Raw genomic sequence first — 23339 nt, 5'->3', positions numbered from 1 at the left:
GACTCTTCCTTTATAGATCAGACTTCTTTTTGAAACCTCTCCGTTTTCTTTCTGGAGCCAAATATTACTACTTCGGGGCTCTAAAGAAACTCAGGGATCTGGTTCAATGCTTCCCTTTTAAGATGATAAATTGAGCCAAAAAGCACGTCTGAACTGGGACCCGTGGTGTTTGTTTTACTCACATACAACTACATTCCTTAAAAATAAAGGCAATAATTTGAGAGACCTCGAGAGATTAACTCCATAACCTCCTCCACTCCACCACCAGCCTGCAGTGGAGAGGGGAGACACGGATCTCCTCCAGCACTCTAAGCGTTAAACTCAACCCAGAGTCTAATACTCGATTGGCCGAACCGGGAAAAGATCTGGTTTTCGCAGCCGCGGGCCAATGAACACCTCGAGTGGGAGGGTTTGAAGATACTAAGGAGTTTTTCCCCCCTTTTTTTCCTCTCCACCCCCTCCCGTCGGCCATCGCCCGCCCCCCCCCCCCAATCCCCCTCGCCACCAGTTTGTTAAATTAATGCAGTAAGAAAGTCTGAAGATCTAAGGGAGTCCTGGCCAAAGGAAGATGGGCGAGCTCAGAAAACCGAGATGCATCTGAAGCCTTGGGCTCCTGAGCCCCGCGGGGTTGCCATGGACCCCGGCAGCCCCTGAAACTTGCCCTGAGCTGTCTCACGCCTGCAGCCCCGAGCAATGGGACACCTTTCCTGCAGCGATCATAACTTATTCGGCGAGGACCAGAGAACAGGGATCGCAAGGCAACAGCAGACGGGTACGCAGCCAGGGGAATGAGATTCCGGGACTCTGTCGCGATGCGCCAGCCTGGCACATTCTCTGGGATTTAACTGAAGGCAGCACCATCAATCGCTTCCCCTCGCCCGTAACCCCCTCAGGCCAGCCCAGGGGCATAAAGCCCTGCTCTCCCTACCCAGGATGCTCGCCCAATCTAACGGTCCGAGGCCAGCGCTCTGATCTCCACAGAAGATCTTTTTTTCTTCCCTTCACGGGGCTGGCCGTTTAAACAGAAAAACAGGGGTAAAAAAGAAAATATACCCGCCCCCAGACGTGCCTCCCCAGCGCCGCAGGGAGCCAACAGACACGCTGGAGTTTCACAAACAGCAATACTCTTCGCGCTCCTGAAAAGCAGGGCTGGACGCTCTCCGTGGTGCTGAACCGCTTCGAGGCTGTCTCTGTCCGTGGTACCTAGAGCCCCCCTCGCTCCAATTTCCCCTGGGGCTCTCCCTACGCGCCCCTGTTCCCCACCTCCCCTTAGGATTTGGATTATTTTTTTCAACAGCGCTGTTTTGTAAGTGCCAATTTGAAACATTTTTGCCCCCGTAACTCGTGGACTACAAAGCACAAGGACCTGAAAAATGTACAGCTTCAATACTCTTCGCCTCTACCTTTGGGAGACCCTGGTATTCTTCAGGTATGCAATTTTCTACTGACCACATCGCTCTGATGGAAATGGGGAAGAGGAGCACGGAGGCTGAATCTGTCCGTGGTCCCCTCTTTTCGGGGGAGGAGGGTGCTGTATACCGCTGCAATCGGGTCCTTCCATCCCCGCTCCCTCCCTCCCCCCTCCCCACCCCTCCCGCCCGCAGGGTGTCTGGCTTGTGCGTGGAGGTCTGAGACAGTCGCTACCCTGGCAGCTGTTTGCCTGTTTCTTGTGATTTGTTTGTCCTTCTGCCTGCTATACCCCCGCCCCATCACTGGCCCCCAACCCCCCTGCATATCGGCTCTCGCTCGGCTGAGGACTTTAAGGGGAAGCTTTAGGAGTTACTCAGTTTAATTAGGACTGCATTCTCTCTAACCGCAGTGCCGAAAACCTCAGCTCTCCCGTCTGGGAGCCAAGTGACAACTAGCGGTGACGGGGAAGGTTGCACTCGAACTCGCTGGACACAGAAAAATCATTCTCTCTCCTTTTTTGTTGTTTTCTTTCGCTGCGGGGTGGGGGTGGGAGTGTTGCTGAGGCTCAGTGCTTGGAAACAACAGCGTTATGACCTCAGGCTGGAAAGCCCTGAACTTGCGGGCAGAGTGGATCTACTCGGGAACAGATTCCGGGAAACATTTCTCTTTTGAAACTTTGACTCCCTCCTCTCCCCCATTCACCTTTCCAAACTCTACTTGCTAGCTGCAGATCCTGAACTGATGGACAAGTCTCGTTTGCTTTGTTTTTTTAATTTATGTCTATCTGCAACTCAGTAGCTGAGTTCCCCCACCCATGGTCTCCCAGGTTAAAATTTTCTGCCTATAGGCTTAGCATTCTTATGACAGCACAAGTGAAAAATCACCTCTTCAGGAAGCATTGAAATATACAGTCTTTTTGTAAGTGGGCGAATCATGCCATCTTCAGAGATTGTTATGATAAATTCCATTTATATGAATTGAAAAAAAATTAGTCTTCTTCTATGACCTGCAGGGATCATTAATCTTCTTCATTTTAGATGTCTGACTCTCATGTTTTACCATGGCATTGGATTAACAGTCATTTGAAAAACCCACTCTAGGTTGTTTTTAAAAATAAGTAACCAACAAATGTTAGTCTCTCCCATCATAAACCAGCAAACAATTCTTGTTGTTGTTTTCTTTTTTACATTATAGAGAACTCTGCATATGAATTGTTGGTTTGACTAATCCAGTGGTTGGATTAATTAAATGAATGACAACTCTCTCCAGGTCGTAAGGGTCTATATGTGAACCTCTCTTCATGTCTTTCTCTTGAGATGAAGACAAGACCTCTCTCCTTCTCTGAGATACCCAATGCTAAAGCTTCTAATCTCCAGTTCAAATAATTCTTTGATAGGTCATAGTCCTGCCCACTACTCAGAATACAAATAGCTAAGGAGTCAGAACGGAAAAAAGTGCAACAATCCAGGGCCTTGTGAAATATAGCTACACTATTGGCAAGAGGGCAGGAAGTATCCTCTTAACAATATCAAATCATTTCTCCTCTACATACATAGTAGAACTGTAAAATGCTGTGGAGGTGGGATACTTAGTAACATTTGTATGCAAATTGATGCTCTGTTTGGCTTTCTGAGACAGAACTGAACCAGAGAGATTAAAGAGCAAATTAATAGGACCAAGCACATCCTCCCCCCCCAACTCCTTTTTTCTTGATGAACAGTATGTAATGCTTGATTTTCTTCTCCCAGACATTGTCTTTTGCAATAGGGAGACAGTCTAAAAGGTTTGCATCGTAGTCATTTTGATAAGGTTATGAATTTACCGTGTTAATTCTTTAAGTTACTGGTGGTGGCCTATCAGGAAGTATCACTCCACATCTCCTTCCCCTACGTATATCAAGGCAGACATGAGCTACAATGGATATGGGATATAATGCCATGTGTTTATAAGAAGAGTCATGACTATGGAGAGCTGGAAAGGGGATGGTACTGTTGCATTTTCAAAATATAGAAATGGCTACATCATTTGGGGAATAAATGTTGTTTTAGAACATGAAACATAACAATAATAAAAAGAATTGAACTAGCGAAATACCCTCAGCAATTTTTCAGAGAGACGAGAAAAAAAAGGTCACAAAGAGGGAAGGTATTCTTTGTCTAATTGGCATTTTCATTACTAACTCTCTCATTTTTTTAAGTTTAGGTGAAAATACAGAAGCATTAAAATCTGGGGGCTCAATAGAATGTGTGTAGGGGTAAATGGAGACTGGCTCCCTAGCAGGTTCCATGTGAATAACCCCTTCTCCCCCAAGGGACAGGCACCGCGTTGGAACGAGCCAATCCAATCATCTCAGACACCCAGGTACTCCTTAGATTAAATGATGCCAGCTGCTCACCTTGTTGGGGAAATCTGGGGGCTAGAAAGGGAAAGGCTCTCGATAACAGAAGTGCTGGTGCATCAGCACATAACCAGCAAAATGGCAATCATGACAGCAAAACAAACAAAACAACAACTGAAGTGAGTAAGGGAGAAATCTCACACAGTGCCAACAAAGAGAATGAACTGAGGCCTTAGGAAGCCCTGAGGGGGAGAGAGAAAGAGGGTACTGGGGGACAAACAGCATTGCAGTGCTCACCAGCTGTGTCCCCATAAGTAAAATGAGGCTGAACTTCTTGCTCTGATATTTTAAAAGCCTGTGGTTCTAAAATTCTATGAGTGATATTCAAGTATTCAATAAACTAAATTTTGTCTCTTTGTTTTCAATTGGGGATGGGGCTTTATATCCAGACCGGTTAAAAAATAATAGGCAAAGATATGGTTTCTTATGGAAGCATATTCCTTTCAAACCTCCTTTCAAGTCAAAGGACACTTGATTTCATTCCCAGAGCCTTTACACTGGCTTATGACTGGGAAGGGTTCAGGGTGACCCTCAATTTTTCTCACCTTCTGAGTAACTCAGATAGACCCATGGTATATAACCATGTTTCTCAATCTTGGCACTACTGACATTTTGAACATTTTGGAAAATTCTGTGTTATGAAGGCTGAACTGTGCATTAGAAGATGTTTATCAGAATCCTCAGCACCCATAACCGCCCCCCTCAGTCATGACAGTCAAAAATGTCTCCAAACGCTGCCAGAAATCTGGGATGGGATTGGTGGGGCAAAAAATTGCCCACAGTTGGGAACCACTGGTATAGAATGACCAAATATTTAACCCGGGGCTCTGATGAACCAATTGTAATGAGGAGGAAAGTCTAGTTTCCTTGAGAAAATGCCCCCGTGGAACACACAAAGCACCAGAGTGAAGCAAACAGAGACCTAGCTTGTGCTTGAGAAGCGAATAAAGGCAGAGGAGATAAACCAAGTCTAACCCATGGGTGGTTTTCCCAAAAGACGATCTTTATGTGCTTTTCTTTATGTGTCATTTCCATCTGCCAACCCAGTAGATGTTTCTTTGAACAGGGTTTTGTACTGAATATGGTACTCACTTGCTAAGAAAGGTCAACAGAACCTTGAAGGAAAGATGTCTCTACCCACTCTAGGGTCAAAAGGAGCATGGCAAGTAGATTGCTTCATACCTCAGTCCTGAAAAACCACCCAGTTGAAAGGTAAATGAGCTTTCTTCTGAGGTGACCCTTCCGGCTTCCCGTTCTCCAAGCTTGCCAAGAGAAGCACGTGACCGCCTGGATCTTTTCCTCCTGGTAGCATACCCGTATTCTTCCTCAAATCTTACCCGCTGCATTTTGGGCACTGCAGAAAGAGCCTAGGAGCTTCTGGGGTGGGCCAAGGACTTTTCCCTAAGGAAAGATGCCCCTTGGGCAAGTTCGCATTAGGGCCAATCAAAATGTCAGTCTGCCCTCTTTGGGGGGCTTAGGAAACTTGAGACAGAGAAAAGAAAATGGCGTGTTTTTGTTCCCGAGGGACATCTTGGACAAGAACCTTAGGCTGGTAAATGGAGTTATGAATCAGCACATAACTTCTGCATATTTGCAAAACTGGTAATGAACTATCAGGGGAAATGTAGGGAATTTTATTTTTGAGACCACTTGATGAAAGAGGTTGCGACCAAGCAGTGCCGTGGAAAGAGCAGTTAGGCTACGACTTGAGAGTCTTCCTGGTAGAGTCAGCTCTGCTCTTACCCTGCAGCACAGCTTTGGCGAATCTCTTTCCTTCATGGGGACTCAGGTTTCTTACCAATCAACTCAAGTAACTGACTCCAAAACCCCTAAGTTCCCCCCAGTCTCAGATAAGGTCTTCATGAAAGACAGAGGCCCATACCCATGAAGGCTCAGGCTGAATTTACATCAGTGCTGACACTGCCTTCATTTCTACATCACGCATTTATTTATTATGTGTTTACGTGTCCAGTCCGAAACTAGGCACTCTGCAGGGGAGACAGAGGTAACAGATGCCACAGTCCGTGTCCTTGCAGAAAGGGGAGACACTGCTCCCTTTAAAGCGACATTAAAAACCTTTTTCCTCCTTCAGACAGAGCTCCCCTCCAGACAGCGAGCACGGCCTGCGACAGCATCACATTTATGTGGGCGTCATTAACTTTATTTCCTTCATCAGCTGGCAGAAGTCAGAATGATTTTGAAGATGGATGGCACTGTCTCCTGCCTGGCCATCTTGATGCTATTCTGCAGGTTTTCTGCTGCTTTAGGCAAAGCGGCCTTGGCACCAAGGGCACAAGACCTAGGATCCAGAATTTAGCTAGTGGCATGCCCTTGAGAGGGTTTCATGACCTTTCTGGCCTCAGTTTCCTCAGCTCTAACATAAAGAGAATTGACAAATCACTGTCCCTAAAATCATTTTTACCTGTGCCAGTCAAGGATTATCGCCTCCCAATCTCCTTCATGATAGAATAGTTTTGGTTACAGCTATTGCAGTATATTTCAATTATTACAAGAATTATATTCAGGCTCAAAGATCTAAAAGAATTGAGGCCCTCAATGAACAACTTCACTCCCTGGAGATTTATCCCGATCTGGACACAATTACTGACAGATCCCATTTATAAATATGTCAGTTTCCCCAGGAAATGCTTTGTATGATGAGAAAACATGATGTCTGATCACTATTCTCAGAGATCTGCAGAGGGGCCTGAGAAAAAGACCAAAGGTTTCTATACTTTTATCAGTGACTCTGTTTGGTTTTTTCCTCCCCTATAAGACTATGTTTTTTAAATTTTGTTTACCAAACCCCATTCACCATTAACTTGTTTTCCCCATCTTTATCAACCAAAGGCATACATAACTGCCAGAAATACTGAACATCATGGGATAAGCAATGTCACCACGCTGAGTTAACCTAAGAAAAAACAAAAGAAAAGGTGTAATGCTTTTTTGTTAGCCCATAGAGCCTTGTCAGAAATAAATATGTAATTTGTTAGTCTCTGAAATGTTTAAAATGGATTCTGAGTCCTCATTACTATTTCATGAACTCCCTAGGTACCCAGAGACCCCATTTGGGAAACATTAGATTTGATTTATTCTATATGGCTCCAAGAGAAGAACTGCAGTAAATAGATAAATATATTTTTAAGGTGCATGCACAAATTCTGTTTTAATGTAATTCGGAACCTTCTGATAGATCTGTCAAATGTGTACCAGCTGCCTCAGTGGTAGTGAGGGTCCCTGTCAGTGGAGGCGTGCAAGCAGAGACTGGAAATCCACCTCCCAGGAGGGATGCAGAAGAAATTCAAGCCACTTTTGTGCATTGAGATTTGCAATTTGCAACAGAAAAGTAAATAGAATGCAGGTCAGAGACAAATCTTCACGATACTTATGCTCCCCCCCTTTCCTCATCAACAAATTACCCATCTGATCGTAAGCTCTCGGAGTCATGCCATAAACACACACTCACTCATGCCTTTTCCTTCTCTAAAATGGATTGGATAATAAATAAATTGGGCAATGAACACGCACGCAAACACACAAACTCACGATGCGACAAAGGATTATTAAAAGGAAATCACCTTGGTGATGTAAGAATCTGGTCTTAAGATATGAGAAGGACCTCAGAATAAGAAAACGTCAGAACCAGAAAGACCACGAGAAAATGCACTGGTCCACGGACAAGTCCTCAGGCACAGATGGTGTTCACAGGACTGATGGCCTGTATGGCTAAAGGCCTCTCAGCCCTGAACTCCAGCTGTCTCTCCTGAACAAACTTCCTGTTAAGCCTGACACACAACTGTAAACACCATCGGGCCAGCCAGGAAATTCATTCAGAAAGCACATGAGAAGGGACCAGTGCCCTGAGATGATGAGGAGAGGGGCTTATGCGCACAGTGCCTACGCTTTGTAATGCAAGCCCTAATGAGGGGTGCTGAGGCCCCAACGCTTTTGAAACTCCTTATAAAGGATCCCTTTGTGGTTTTCTGAAGTTGATATTGTCCGAGTCTCCCAAGGCTAATTCAGTGCAAGTAGATTACCACTCTCTGCCTTTGAATTCGGCTGGTTTTCAGTGTCCGTTGCTAAACGAGTTTACCGTCTTAAAGGGGAGCTGCTGACAGTCATTAATCCCAGCTGTGAAATGGGCAGTGGTTCTCTCTTGCCTCATACACTGGGCAGCCCCAGGCACCGAGAGAACAAGTCTCCTTACTCGCAAGGTCCTTTCTCCATCTCCCACGCATTCACCCACAGAGAATCGCACTTTCTTTCAGGGGGTCTTAGGTACCAACAGAATCATGAAGACTTAGAGCAGTCCTATAATTCAACAGCTCTCAAATCTAGCTGTGAGGGGATTATCAAACGTACAGCTTCCTACCATCATACTAGACTACTGAAACAGAATCTTTCAGGATGGGGACCCAGAAACCTCTAAAGGTAACAAGAGTCTCTAAGTCAGTGCTTTTCACACTTCAGTGTGTGTACGAATCACCTGAGGATCTCATTAAGATGCTAATTCGGACTCAGGAGGTCTGGGGTGGGGCCTGAGAGACTGCATTTCTAGCAGCCACCACGTGATGCTGATGCTTCTGTGGACCGAATGTTTTTGCGTACCAGGGCTCTGAATCATTCTGACTGGGGACCCTGGACATAGACCAACCCTTTTATTTTGCAGATCAGGAGAGGATAAATGACTTCCTCAAGACTACAGAGTGAATGTCAGTGCTCCCAAAGCCCTACACAGTTGTGCTCATCCCCCAGACTTATTCCGCTACAGCCCACGTGCCCTGAACTCTGCCACTGTGCTTTCCGTCCTTCAGCCCTTTCACACACTGTGCTCCCTCATAAACATAAACATGCACCTCAAGAAGGGTTCCTCAGGGAACTATCCCCATCCCCACACTGAAGGCAGTCTTGGTGCACCAGAAAGTTCTCATTCACACAGATGGCAACTACAGTTGTGTGACATCTGGATAAAGAGAAGGGGCAACTGAGGAACTGGCTTTGAATCCTGGCACCAAGGGGCCCTGGGACACAGCAGTGAGAGCCTATAGGGATGGATGGAAGAGGTAGAGCAAAGGGGGTCAGAAGGAGGGAATCGGTGGGTTCTTCCTCCAAGGATGATCTCACTGGCCAGTCTTCCTGTGCACATTGCACTATCAACTCTGCATAACTGGACGCTTACTTAGGACTCCCAGATGTTCAGAGAATGCCGCCCCGTTCTGCCATCTGTCTGACCTCTGAAAACCATGTCCTTCCTTCCTCTCTCTCCCTCTGACCTGTCATTCTTTCCAGAAAGCATATTAGTATCTTATACATCAAATAGAGTGACTGTCATGATCTTCAGCCTTTGAAAGCTCCGTGTTTATTGCTGTGCGCTCAGTTCTACAACAGTCCCCAGCTCCAGAGGAATGCAGCAAGGCTGCTGCAACCCTGGCTGCCAGGCAGACTTGCAGAATTCTCTTACAAGAGCACTTTACAGTTTATAGAGTATTTCGCAATCTCATATGAGCTTCCCAATCACCTTAAAAAATAGATACGAGGCAGTGGTTACTATCCACATTTTAGAGTTGAGAAAACTGAGACTTGGAGAAGAAAAGTGACTTCCCTAAGACAATGCTGTTTATCTCAGGGTAAAGTCAGGACTCAAATACAAATCTCCTTCCTCCTAGCTCACCACACTGCCTCTTTCCTTTTAAAGCTGGCATATGTCTATATTCCTAACCTACAGCTGGAATATATACATCCCTAAATATATAGATGATCAGTAGAGAGATAGAAAGATAGATAGATATAGACATAGATAGAGATAGATAGATATAGGTATTCCTCTTTTATATATTCTCAAAGCTGCAACCACTGTGAGCTGATGTAGATATCAGGCTAATAGCCCTCACCCTCTACCAGTGGGCCACGGGGGTAGAAAAAAGCCTATGAGCTGGGAATTTCCCATCAGGGTTTTGGTTTGACAAAGTCATAGTTTTCCAGTTCTTAGCCAGATAGGTATTTCCTTCTCTCTTCTTGATCGCTTTTAATTGTACAATATATGCATACATTCTCTTTTTAAAAAACTCTGATACTAGACTTAAACCTAAAATCCCCTTTGATGATGATCTCCAGGTCCCTCCCAGCTTTTATTTCTTTAAGGGGTATCCTACTTGATCATTTTTATTCATATATATATGCACATATGAAATGACAGTATGTATATTTCAATAGTTATACACATGTTGACATAAATATTGAAATCTATTGAACTATATATACTATCTATTGAAATATATATACTATCATTTCATGGAATCAAATTGCCCATGTGATTCTGCAACCTATTCTGTTCACATATCAACATGTCTTGGAAAGCTTTATCTGTCGAGGCATATATCTCCACCTCATTCTTTTAACTACAGCAATACATTTTATGTTATGGATATCCCATTGTTTTCCAGCCATTCCTGTATTGATGGGCATTTCTACTTGCTTCTGATTTTTCCACTGAAATCAGTGCTGCAATAACCACAGTGTACCTACATCTTTGTGAACGAACACAAGACATTTTTCCAGGCAGATAACAAGAACAGAAATGGACTAGCTGGGTCACAGGGCATGTGCATGTTTTGTGTTAACAGACACTGCAGGCAGACATTCCTTTCTTCCCTTATGATGCTCCATCTCAGCCTTGACTGCAACAACTCAACAATAATCGTTACTATTTATTGAGTGTTTATTGAATGCTAGCTACTGTGCTAACATCACATGCCTCATGTCATAAATCCTTAGACAAAAGTACTGTTATATTTCCATTTTACAGGTGACAAAACTGAGGCATAAATAGGTTATATAGTTTTCCCAAGGTAAAACAACTCATAAGAGGCAGAGCCATGATTCAAAAATAAGTCTGACTGCAGAAAACATTCTTTTAACCATTGTACTGCCACTATTACTCCAAGAATGAACCCAGGAGGAGGAGGGAGGAGACTGAACTGGATGAGGAAGATGGAGGCAAAAAAGGGAGGAGTTTGCCTCTTCAAAACACCAAGGACTCATCTCCTGCAGGTGGTTCTAGATAACAGTAAAGTTAACACACATCCAAAAATAGATGTGAGTTTTTAATCTCCATCCTTCACAGAGGAGGGAAATTGCACTACCTTCCACCCCTGGCAGAGAGTATGTGGTTAGAGCTCCGTCTCAGGGTAGGGACAGGTCCCTGCAGCACATCCTTGCTTCTTCGTCCCCAAATCACTCCAATGAAAGAGCTATCGGGGATTATGGGAGAGAATGTCTGATTGAGTGGGGACGCAAGGGAGAAAGGCAGCATAATCTCGGGCCCGTTTTTAAATTGTTTTTCATTGCGGATCTCTAGTACTCAGACCAAAGACCTTCTCAAGCCTCAGGCTCTAACCCCCAGACACACAAGACTGAGGGTACCCAGTTTCCCTTCATCTTCTGTATGGGAGGTTGGAGAGGCAGCCCGATCTCCAGCATCGGAGATCTCACCACAAGCTCCAGAATTGCTGCTCCCAAAGCAGACCTAAAGGACTTCTCAGAACATCTCTAGGCCAGGAAAACATACCCAGTCCAGATGAGGGCAGGGGAGCAGCATGGAGCGAGGCAGCAAGGACTGGGCTAGTTCTCCTTTATAATCAGGAACATCACTCCAGACAAGGCCTGTGGGAAGCCTAAACAACTCTGTCTCCGACACCTGTTTCCAATAGCTGTCTGAGTGACACCAGAGACAGTTCTGAATGTGTCACTAGCAGGCCTGTTGCTAGTAGAAGAAAAAATACAATAGAAATAAAGTCTCCTAATGTCAACTTTTGAAATAAACTTGCTGGTTTGTTTTTTTTGTATTATAAACATTATTCATTCGCCATAAAATATTTAAACCACATAGGGAGATGTGTTTACAACCAAAAGGCACAGAAATCCTACTCCCTAAGGGAAATCACTTAACAATTCAATATTCATCTTTCCAAATAATTTTAATAACATAATAATGGCAAGAATGCTTACTGTGTGCCTGACCCCTTTCTCAAAGTTGACTATGTATTAACCCATGTAATCTTCAGAACAATCCTGCAAGGATATACTATTATTCATCCCATTGTATAGATGAGGCTACAGATGAGGAAACAGAGAAGTTAAATAATTTTCCTAGGGTTGCCAGCTTGGAAATGGCAGTGTCAGATTGAAATCCAAGCAGTCCAGCTTCAGAGAGTCTTTAACTGCTGTGCTGCGGGCGTAAGCTGTTCCTATTTGACAAAAATGGGGTTATACTAAACACCAAGCTCTGTGACGTCCCTTTTTTACCCTCAGCAATACTGTGTCAGTGCACATACAGATGCATCTCGTGTGTTTGTGCTGCCCTTCGCTGAGAACACGGGGCTTTAGTGCGCTCCCACTCTCAGCTTTGCCACAATGTAACCGCACCTCCACCTCCAGCTCCTTTCCTTCACACAAACCAAATTCCACCTCAGATGAATTTCTTATTGGTCTGCTACACGCCCACTGTGCTCAGCTCTGTACTTTTCTCACACTGGTCCCTCTCCCTCCACATATCTAGAAAAACCCCTCCCCTCACTTCTGCCCTGAAAGGCACACCCACCAACTCTGGATTCAAGCTCAGGTGATTTTTGAATCCCACCTCTGTCACTTCCTTGCTGTATTATCTTGACAGTTTGCTCAAACTTTCTGAGCCTCGGGTTCCTCATCTTAAAAAATGGAGATAACACCTTTACTGATAGATAAATGCAGTCACCTTTAAGCCCTTTTTCTGAGCAAAGCACAAGCCCTGAGTGAATTCCCTTTCCACTTCTCTGAGATCTCATCCACGCCTCAAGAGCTCCTGCTAGCAACACTTCCTCCACGAAGCAACCCCAGACTGCCACCATCACTACCCCCAACTGGGCATGGATTCTCCTTCCTAAACCCCCTGGGAAATGTAGGCATTAACCCTCAGCAGTCAGTTTGCTCAATGTGGCCTTCCATACATTTGGGTGCCCTTCTAACCTTCCTGCTGGATTGCAAGCCCTTCAAAGGCTAGGAACTTAATGGATTTCTTGGTTCATGTGAAAGGCCAACACGAAGACAAGGGACACATCCCCTGGTGCGTCCCAGAGTTTTCAACTTGCTCTATTTCTCCTCATAGATAGTATCACCCCAGGGGTTCATGAACTGTATGTTAGATATCCAGTGCTTATTGAATTGAATTATTTTGCCCCCATATGCCTGCTCCTATCCTTCTTTTATTGACTCTGAAGAGGCCCAGGACTGGAGGCTTCCAACCAGCCAACCCAAAGCACTGGTGCTATGTCTCACCATGACCCCTTTTTGCTCCAAGAAATGAGTCACAGTGAGAGTGAGCTAGACATGCAGCTCAGCCCTGGTTCAGGAGCTGTTGCAGTGAGTTCTTCAGCCTTATCCTTGCTGTCTGGCCAAGCATGTTCAAACTCTGGGCCTCTCAAAACATCGAAGCCATTGCAGATAAGGCTGCTTCCCACCATGACCTGGGTCTGCAGAGAGGCCCCTTCCATAGGACAAGGCAAACTTCTTAAATGGTTTTCAATCGTGCAGAAAACATGGACCTCATTGGAGATAGTTTTCTTGATGTGACCTAGAACATCTAGTAGAAAAGAAAAACTCTTCACAGGAGCCAAGAAAAGACTGCATCATGCCCAGAGAGAAGGTGCTTGGAGGAATTCATGGAAAATGCCTTGAAATATGAAAAGCTACACTTCCTGACAAAGAAGGCAACAAGGTTTAGTAAAAGAGTCAATCCCCATTCTACCTCAAAATTGTACAGCCTAGAGATTAGAAAAGATCTTCCTCCCCCTGTAAGCGCTGCTCTTTGTAACTGAGTCACAGTTTTTCCATCCCTAAAATAAGACTGGACTACATAAAGACTCCATGTCTTTCCAGCTGTCATTGCATAATTCTTAAATTAAGTTGGCTCATAGAAGACCCAGAAGTTAAAAACTCTGGCTTGGGGACTTCCCTGGTGGCGCAGTGGTTAAGAATCCACCTGCCAATGCAAGGGACATGGGTTCGAGCCCTGGTCCAGGAAGATCCCACATGCCGCGGAGCAGCTAAGCTCATGCGCCACAACTACTGAGCCCTCATGCCACAACTACTGAGCCCACGAGCCACAACTTGCCACAACTACTGAAGCCCGTGCACCTAGAGCCCGTGCTCCGCAGCAATGAGAAGCCCGCGCACCACAATGAAGAGTAGCCACTGCTCGCCACAACTAGAGAAAGCCCACGCGCAGCAACGAAGACCCAACGCAGCCAAAAATAAATAAATAAATTTATTTAAACAAATAAAAATAAATAAAATGTCAATAATAATTATCCTTCCCTGCCAAATCACCCTACCCTGACAAATCACCCTAAGAATTCAATATGAGAAGGCATGTAGAGTGTTAGCACTGCTTATGGCACATAGCAACTGTGCAAAGCGGGAAAACCATGATTACTATTATTAAAAAGGGATAGGTACAAAGCATTGTGGGAGCATCAAGAAGAGTCTGACTAACTCTGCCTGGAGGTGGGAGGACAGTACAAAGTTGAAGACAATTTTAATAGGAGTCAGGACACTTAAACTGGGCCATAAAGAATGACTAATTCACCAGGTGGCAAAGAGTGCCAAGAGAGGATGATGCAGGCAAAGGACAAGGGCTTACAGAACAGGCAAGCTGGGTGATGTGGAGTTCAAGGACACTGATGGGCCAGCCGTCCACCATCACCTAGGCTCACTCCAGTCCTGCTCAGCCTTGCTCTCTCCCAATTGGTCTTTTATCAATTGGAAGCCTGGCTAAGCGTGGATAATTTCTTCACTATCCAAAAAATATTTATTGACTTCCTACTATAAGCCAGTAATCTTTCTACATTCTGGGGACAGATACAGTGACAAGCAGAACAGATGTGGTCCTTGCTCTCACACAGCTTAACTTCTACAGGTGGGTACAAACAAAGGAACAACTTGGGAAACTACAGAATTTCAGGCCACGGTCAGTGCTCCAAACCCAGTCAAACAGGAGTATAGGACAGAGAATGGTCCACTGGAGTCCATCACAGGATGCCTACACTTTCACACATGCCCACTATCTCCCTTAAAGCTTATATCACATGGAGGTGAGCAGGTGGGAAAGGACTGTTTCCTTTTACCGATGAGGAAACTGAAACTCTGAGAGGAGCAGTGATTCATCTAAACTCTCACAGCCAGTAAGTGCCAAAGGCAGATGACCTCATTCCATGCAGAAAAGTCAAAAATACTGAGGATGAAAGATTAAATAGGGGAAAAAAGCAAGTAGCATAATAGTATGTATAGTAGGATCCTGTTTTTATTTTTTTAATGTTTTATTGTTCTCATATGGGGAAAAAAGTCTAGAGAAATGGACCCAAAACTGTTTATAGTTGTTATTATCTCTTGAGAATGAGACTATGGGGGACTTTTATTTCCTACATTACATATTTTAGTAATGCTTGGATGTTTTACAACAATGTATATTACTTTTGAAAGCTGAAAAGTAGTTTTGTTTTGTTTTTTTCAAAAACAAAAAGAGGATATCAGAAAGCATGGGCACAAAATCAAACTTGGAGGCAGAGCACAGCGGGGACAAGGTCACCAACGAGTGTCTATTTAAGCTACATTCATAGTTTTCCATTCCCTTCTTTGTTTTTTTTGGCCACACCATGTGGCATGCAGGACCTTCGTTCCCCCACCAGGGATCGAATCCGTGCCCCTTGCAGTGGGCTCAGAACGTGGATTCCTAACCACTGGACTGCCAGAGAAGTCCCTTCCATTCCCTTTTCATGTGAAAATGACATCTGTGACTCCCAACCCTGTGCCTGACAGACAGGAATTCCTCTAAATAATAATATTTACATAACATGTATTTAAAACCTACCAATAGGTTGCCAGGAACTTCTCTAAAAGTGCCATATGCATTAACTATTTAATCTTTATAGCAATGCTATGAAGTAGGCACTGTTATCATACCCCTTTTGTGGATGAGGAAACTGAGGTGGGGATCTTCCCAATCTGGGATGCCTGTAGGCCACCCTGCCAATCCAGCTCAAAGTCTTCATATGCAGAAAGACATTGTACAAACCTCTCCAGAGATGTGGAGGGGCAGGGTAGACGGAGTAGAGTCTCTGAGGAAGAAAACTGAGAGGCTCACTCCAAACCACAGCCTTTCCCAGTGAGGAAGAGAGGTGAGGAGAACCTGACAACACACTTCCCCTCAGTTCTGCTACCCGAGGCCCTGATTTCCTTCCCATCTATCACCATTGGGTTTATGAAGACACTAAAGAATATAAGAAATAATACTAGGCAAGAAATAAAAGGGGGGAAAGGACAAGAAGTGGGAGAAAAGTGGGAGACACGCAGAAAATAAAGAGGAAAGAGCGCTCAACACAGGTCTACTCTGGGTTCAGCCAAGAACTCACTGTGGAAGTCTCTTTCCCTCCCTGGACTACAGTATTCTCATCATCTGTAAAATGCATGGGTAGACTGTACAAGATGACTTTTAAGATCTCTCTCAACTCCATCATTCTAGGATTCAGAAACAAATGAAGGGAAAGGAAGAAGGTAGAGGAACAGAAGGGGAGAGAAATGTTGGTGGGAAGAAGCAAATGTTAAGGAGGAAAAATGAAAGGAGGAGGAAAAAAGGAGGCATCTCCCAAAGCAGGTGGATTCTGCTTATTTTGTTGAAAGAGGAGATGGAAGGACTTTCACATCAAAAATTACAACAATAAAAACTTTATTCTCAGGCAGCCAACTCCATGTCTCATCAGTGAGAGCCATGGCTGATATCGGTGGGGGCCATGGCTGATGTTGGTGAGGGGGTGAGAGCCATGGCTGATGTTGGTGGGGGCCATGGCTGATGCTGGTGAGGGCCATGGCTGATGTTGGTGAGGGCCATGGCTGATGCTGGTGAGGGCCATGGCTGATGTTGGTGGGGGACATGGCCGATGTTGGTGGGGGCCATGGCCGATGTTGGTGAGGGCCATGGCCGATGTTGGTGGGGCCCATGGCTGATGTTGGTGGGGGCCATGGTTGATGTTGGTGAGAGGCATGGCTGATGCTGGCTGGGGGCATGGCTGATGCTGGTGGGGGGCATGACTGATGTCTAAGGAACAGGGGCCTGAAGGGAACTGTGGAAGGAGGGAGGATGTTGCCTTATTCTCTGGCCTGAGAAAGAGGACAGCCCCTCCCTGACAATGGGCAAAAATGATTAGCATATTCCCAGGTTCTGGGAGATGTCCTAGGGAAATGACTAGAAAATATGCCCAAGGGAGCTACAACAGCAACATTACCACATTGTGCCTGCGAGGATGCAATCCAGAGAACCATAAAACTGAGAAAATCCCCCAGGCCAGGAAGCAATCTTCCAAGGTCATTTCTTTCCAACCTCCTGCCTCTAAGCAGCCCTTCCCTAACTGCCCTGTGCCAAAGGACTTAGCACAGAATGACACTCAGTCCTATTCTCTAATCTTTTCATAGTTGTCTGAGGCATCCCAGGCATTGAGGCCCTTGAAGACAAAGAGAATGCTTCCAACTGATTGAATATACCCTTAATCCACATGGCAGGTGCTGGGCACACAGTGGGCTTTTCACACCCATCTGATAATTGATAATAGAATAAAATGCTTCTAATTTCTTGCTCTCTCAATAATATCTATCCTGTTGCTTAACACTACAGTCCAAACATCCTTCCTTCTGCTTACTCCACTGCCCCTGTTCCAAAGTCCAACCTGTCATTTGCCTGAGGGGACAGAGCCTGGCAGATACCTGCCTCTGCAGAAGTGAGCTAGAATACTCACCCTGCAGGTGACATCTCCAAATCTGGAACTGACCTCAAGGAAGAAATAAATAGATAGGATCACCCTATGAAATGAGAAGCACAGGTACAAATAAATTTAAAAGACCATAGATAATTGTTCACTTAACATAGAATGAGCCAGGTTCTTGGCTAGGCAGTTTATCTGAACCTTTTACTCCTCCAACAGACCTAAAATTAGAATTAAGGATTCCTAGTTTACAGATGAAGAAGCTGAGGCTCAGAGAGGTTAAGCAACTTTCAAGGTCATACAAGTAAGTAGCAAATTCATGATTCTAACCCACTCGTCAGCTGATTCATCCTTACAAGATGATACCAAGAGTTCAGCCTGTACGTGGACACTGCCGGAGACAAGAAACTCACCATCTCCTTAGGCAGCCTCTCCTATTACCGGCTAGATGTAATGGGTAAAATATTCTTTCCTCACATGTATCAGGCAGCCACCTCCCTATAGGAGAGTCCCATCTGCCTTCCCTGGTCACTTGGAACAAGTGAGTGGGCTATAGAAGGTACCTAAACTGTGGAATCAGAAAGATCTCTTTCTATTCCTCCCCTACCACCTACTAGCCATGTAACTTCCACCATCTGTGCCTTGTTTGCTTCACCTGGACAATAGTAACACATATATGTACCTCGCATAGTCTTTTGGAGAAGAAGAAATAAATAGTATTTGCAAAGGGCTTAGTTCAGTGCCTGGCAAATAGTAAATATTCAAGAATATTATTTTACTAATTTGAGTCTCTCTTCCCATGATAGCCTACAGAGATTTGTTTAAAATGATCTGTCTATGTTTTCTCTGAGCCAAATTATTCCTTACAGGTCAATTTCAAGTTTGTTTACCAGCCTAGTTGTTCCTTTCTGGACCTGCTCCAACCTATTAATGTCCCTCTTAAGATGCAGAATAAATTAGCCACGATTTGAAGTACAGCCCACATCCAGTATTTCCTGCCATACCTGCTTCTTTTAGTCTTCAGGTTTTTCTGAAGTTCTTCAGAATCATCAGGTGTAACCTAGACTGGCATAAAATTTTAGTGAAGAATATTTGAATCTTACAAACAGAAATTTTTATTTTTATTTGTAATAATGGCTAAGATACTAAGTGGTTTCTATCTATCACTGCATCAACACTTGATTTTCTCCTTTAACCCCAGCAATCCTAAGAGCACTATCATTACCCTTACTTTACTGATAAAAAATTAATAAAACAGATGTGAAGAGGTTAAGTGACTTGCCCAAGATCACACAGCTATGTGTCAGAATCAGATTTAAGTTCACCAAGCTATCCTACCTCCCGTTTCAAGCGTTTATGGGATGCTTACTATATACATGCACTTTCGGGGATAAAAAGAATATGACACAGGGAGAAGACATAGGCAGGGCAGTTTAATAGAAAAGGAAATGTATGGCACCAAGCTACACTGGTCTTCTGAACTACACTGTCACAAAGATCTCTCCTACTCCCCTCCAGCACATTCCAGTGTCTATGGCTTCTCGGGCAATGTGAGTTAAAGGAGAAAAAGGAAAAAGAATTGGTCATCTCTCTTCTTCACTTACTCTTCTTTCACTTACTCACCACTACCTTCAGCCCTGGCCCCTAGTAGACTCCACCTGATGAAAAATTCATTTTCAAAAAGGAGCCAAGCTGCTGGTCCTGCGGTGGGGACGGGCCCATTTACACTGGTAGAGTCTTTCTGCCTTAGAAATATTCATACCCTTTGACTCAGCAATTTTGCTTCCAGGGCATGGACAGAGGTTTGTGACCAAGGGGGCTTTTCACAGCATAGATTATAATAGCTTAAAATTGGAAATAGGGGCTTCCCTGGTGGCACAGTGGTTGAGAGTCCGCCTGCCGATGCAGGGGACGCGGGTTCGTGCCCCAGTCCGGGAAGATCCCACATGCCACGGAGCGGCTGGGCCCGTGAGCCATGGCCGCTGAGCCTGTACGTCCGGAGCCTGTGCTCTGCAACAGGAGAGGCCACAACAGTGAGAGGCCCGCGTACCGCAAAAAAAAAAAAAAAAAAAAAAAAAATTGGAAACAATATAAATGGCCATCAAAGAGGGGTGGCTAAATGAATGCTAATACCACCACACACTGAAATACGCAGTCATCTAAAATCGTGTTTCTAAAGGTGTAATAACAAGAGAAAACAAAATTCTCCTTAGAATCTTCAGTAAAAAACCAGGAAACAAAACTGATTATAATCTATAGAGGGAAAAAAAAAACCTAGAGGAAATTTACTAATATGTTAACAGTAGGTATCTAGATAATGGGATTTCCAGGTGGGTTTTTTTTTTTTTTCTTTGAACCGCATTGTATTTTTCCAATGCGTGTTCATTGCTTTTATCATCAGAGGAAAACGTTATTTTTTAAAGGATTGAAAGAATCTGGTCTGAGGGCTGCCGGCCAGCTTGTGAAGAACAGTTTTTGCCACTGGACGGTTTCCATCTGTGCGGCAGCGATTACTACTCCGTTATCATCAGATCATCTTAATCCTATTGATTGAAATGTCAAAGTAATTCTATTAATTTACTACTTAAGCGATAAATTACTAAGAACAGAGCAGGAGAATTACCAGAAAATGTTGTGGTACTCCTCTAGATGTGAGTGTGGGTGGTCCTTGTAGATTCAAGCATAAAATGCAAAGAAGCCTCTGGAAGTTCATATATTCATTCCCTGTCATAGAGCTTAGATCAACCAATGAAAATCTGAATCAATAAAAATTGTACTGAACATTTACAATGTTCCAGGCACCAAAGAAACACTGCAGAAGAATTATTTATTCTGTACCACAACCCTGTGAGCAGCAACAACTTTTACCCATTTTACAGATGCAGAAACAAAGACGGACAGGATAAGTAACTTGTCCGAAGCCGCACAGCTAGTAAACAGCAGAGCCTGGCAGAATTCGTATGCTTAACCCTGGACCATGCTCCTGTTTCAATCCAGAAATGAGTTCTTATTTGTGTAGTATCTTATGCTCTCTTCAACATGATTTCTTTTTTTTTCCCCCCACTTGGCCATACCGCACATCATGTGGGAACTTAGTCCCCCGACCAGGGATTGAACCCGCGCCCTCTGCAGTGCAAGTGTGAATTCTTAACCACTGGACCACCAGGGAAGTTCCACATAATTTCAAATAGTGATTTATAAGTTAGGATAGGAGGGATCTACACTCTATAGATGAGGAAAGTGATGCTTCAATATACTAAAGGACATGCTCACAATCACAGAAGAAAAAGTCAAAAGAGGTAGTAGCCAAACCTAAGACTTCTGACTCTACAGCCACAGCTTGTCCCATTTGCCTCTGAGCCGTGCAACAAGAAACAGAGGGCAGTGGAATTTGGGCCCCACGTTTTGTCCTCCTATGAGCTACAGGGAGGTGACCCTGCTGGAGGATCCTGAAGGTACAGGGTAGAAAGGAAGGAAATCCCAGAAGGAAAAGAAGTCTCAGTAATGACCCTTGCCATGCTTTCACCATTAGCCCTCCTTCCTCCTAAAATCAGGAAGGGACACTAGCCACGGCACCTTGTCCTTCCCTCATCGTACACCTACCTTGCTTTCAGCTCATTGAGTCCCACAGGCTTCACTGACACGTCTTCTCCTCAACACTCCTCAGTAAATATTCCTTATAGGAGCTTATACTAAACCACAGAGGAGCAGGAACTTAAAACAATGCATATATTAAAGTTGAGTGAGCTGTATTAGCACATTTGAACAGCTGCTCCAAAACATATGGCAAAATTCCACCTCAATTAGATTGATATATCAACTCAGCCACCAAATTACCTTGATTATGTCATTTAAGCTTTCCAAGCCTCGGTTTCCTCAAGTGAAAACTAGAGAAGAAAATGGTATCCACCTCATAGAGTGGCTGGGTGGATTACAAAGCATGTATGGGAAAGTTCTTAGCATTGTGCATGGCACCCAGAAAGCGTTTGATCATTGGTAGCCATTGCTATCATTGTTAGTTAATCTCTGAGTCAATTTCCTCATCTATAAACGAAGATGATCATCCCTACTGACATTGCAGAGCCGTAATATACAGTCATTAATTTATAGCAGGTGCTCAAAAAACATCTTTTCTTAATGCACAGGATGTCCCGGTCCCATAATTCTATGACTCTTCTTCCCACTTCTTCCCCAAGATGTTGGAACCTGCTGAGTGAGACAAAGAAGTTCCACCCCGCTGAGCATAGCTGCAGCTCTTTATCTTAGAGGATACAGGGGAATCAAGGAGGGCTATTTAGAGAGTTATTAGAGCCCCAGAGCTTCTGTAAAACTCTGTATTTACATACAAATACCCACTTCAACTAAATCCTCTCCACTCACAGTAAAGTATTCTCTTTCTGAAGACCAGTCACTCAGTTTATTAAAGGCAGATGCAGATTTTAATCCAAGTTGCTTTTTCTACAATTTAAGGTCATTTCTTCCTCAGTGCCCAGTGAAGATTATTTATTATTTTCTCAACATCCTCCTTTGAATCACAGTCTCCTGGATGCTTGAAGACCACACACGTCCAAGCTTCACTCTTATGAAAACCTCTTTTTTTCTCTGGGACAAACAGATCCCTTTTGCTGATGCATTTCCTATGGGTTCATTGCACCTTGGCTTATTTTCCACTATAAGTTTGAACTAGTATAGATCTCGGAGGGAGAAGTGATATATTTTTCTAATAGGCTCAGATATTCAAGTACTTACTTGTCTTCACACTCTCTCTATTAATTTGGGAGTTCTTGGAAAACAAAGGCTATGGCATATCTATTACTGAGATACTTTTAAGAGAAGACTCTGGGGTCAGGTGTACCTAGGTAGGTTATTTAACCTCTATGAACCTCAATTTCCTCATGAGTAAAATGAGGGTAACGATATCCAACCCAAAGCATTATATTCAGGATTAAATACTGCAGACAAAGCTCTTTGTGTACGGCCTGGTACTTTATAACCACTCAATAAGGGCTGTTATATTTTTATTATTTATATTCTGCTCAGTCACCTAGCACAGTCTCTGACACACAGTAGGCACTTCCTAATTACTTGAGATAAGTAAATAAGTGAAGTAACAAATTAATGCCATCTCAAACGAGATGATTATCTCAATGTACCTAGTGAATGAAAAAATTTCACTGGCCTAAGGGAAAGAATTTATTCCCACAGCATCTTTAAGCACCATGGCCTTTTGCCATTCAAATGACACCTGCAGTTGATAAAGGCAGGTGGTATTTTAAAGATGGGTGAACTGAGACAGAGAAAAATAAAATGAAAGACAAGTTGACTACAGAGAAATTCTGAGTGACAATTTAATAAATAGTCAAGAAGGGTTTATCCATCCCCTTCCCGTCTTTTGGGACTGGCCAAATAGTCAAGCGGAAGATGCCCCAGACCCTGGTCATGTTAGGTCTCTGCCATCTGAGACTCTGAGAAGGTCTCTTAACCTTTCGGTTGGTCCTCAATGTCATCACCTGTACATGGAGATGCTGTCATGGGGGTGGCATGGGGATCAAATGAATTGGAAGCGCCAAGTAAACCGAAAGTGTTATTTGTGTGAAAGGGATCACACTTTCACACAAATAACATATTCTTCTCAATCCGTAATTTCCAATTCCCAGAGCTCCACGAGTTCTCACTCATAGTTCCAAAGAATCATACAAACATTTCTATTATAAACAAGAGCAGCTCCTCAGAGGGACTCT

General features: G+C 44.0%; 1 protein-coding gene across 1 annotated transcript in view; it reads left to right on the top strand.

Annotated features, from left to right (window-relative positions):
• The first annotated feature begins 1149 nt into the window (after positions 1–1149).
• Positions 1150–23339, top strand: part of GLRA1 (glycine receptor alpha 1) — an 81683-nt gene continuing 59493 nt past the window's right edge. Inside the window, exon 1 of the mRNA XM_065873893.1 lies at positions 1150–1429. Within this exon, the coding sequence (XP_065729965.1) occupies positions 1374–1429 (56 nt within the window). The 5' untranslated portion in view covers positions 1150–1373. The remainder of the gene's footprint in view (positions 1430–23339) is intronic.

This window comes from Phocoena phocoena, chromosome 3 (assembly GCF_963924675.1).
Source record: "Phocoena phocoena chromosome 3, mPhoPho1.1, whole genome shotgun sequence".
Classification (NCBI taxonomy): domain Eukaryota; kingdom Metazoa; phylum Chordata; class Mammalia; order Artiodactyla; family Phocoenidae; genus Phocoena; species Phocoena phocoena.
This window is presented reverse-complemented; position numbering and strand designations above follow the sequence as displayed.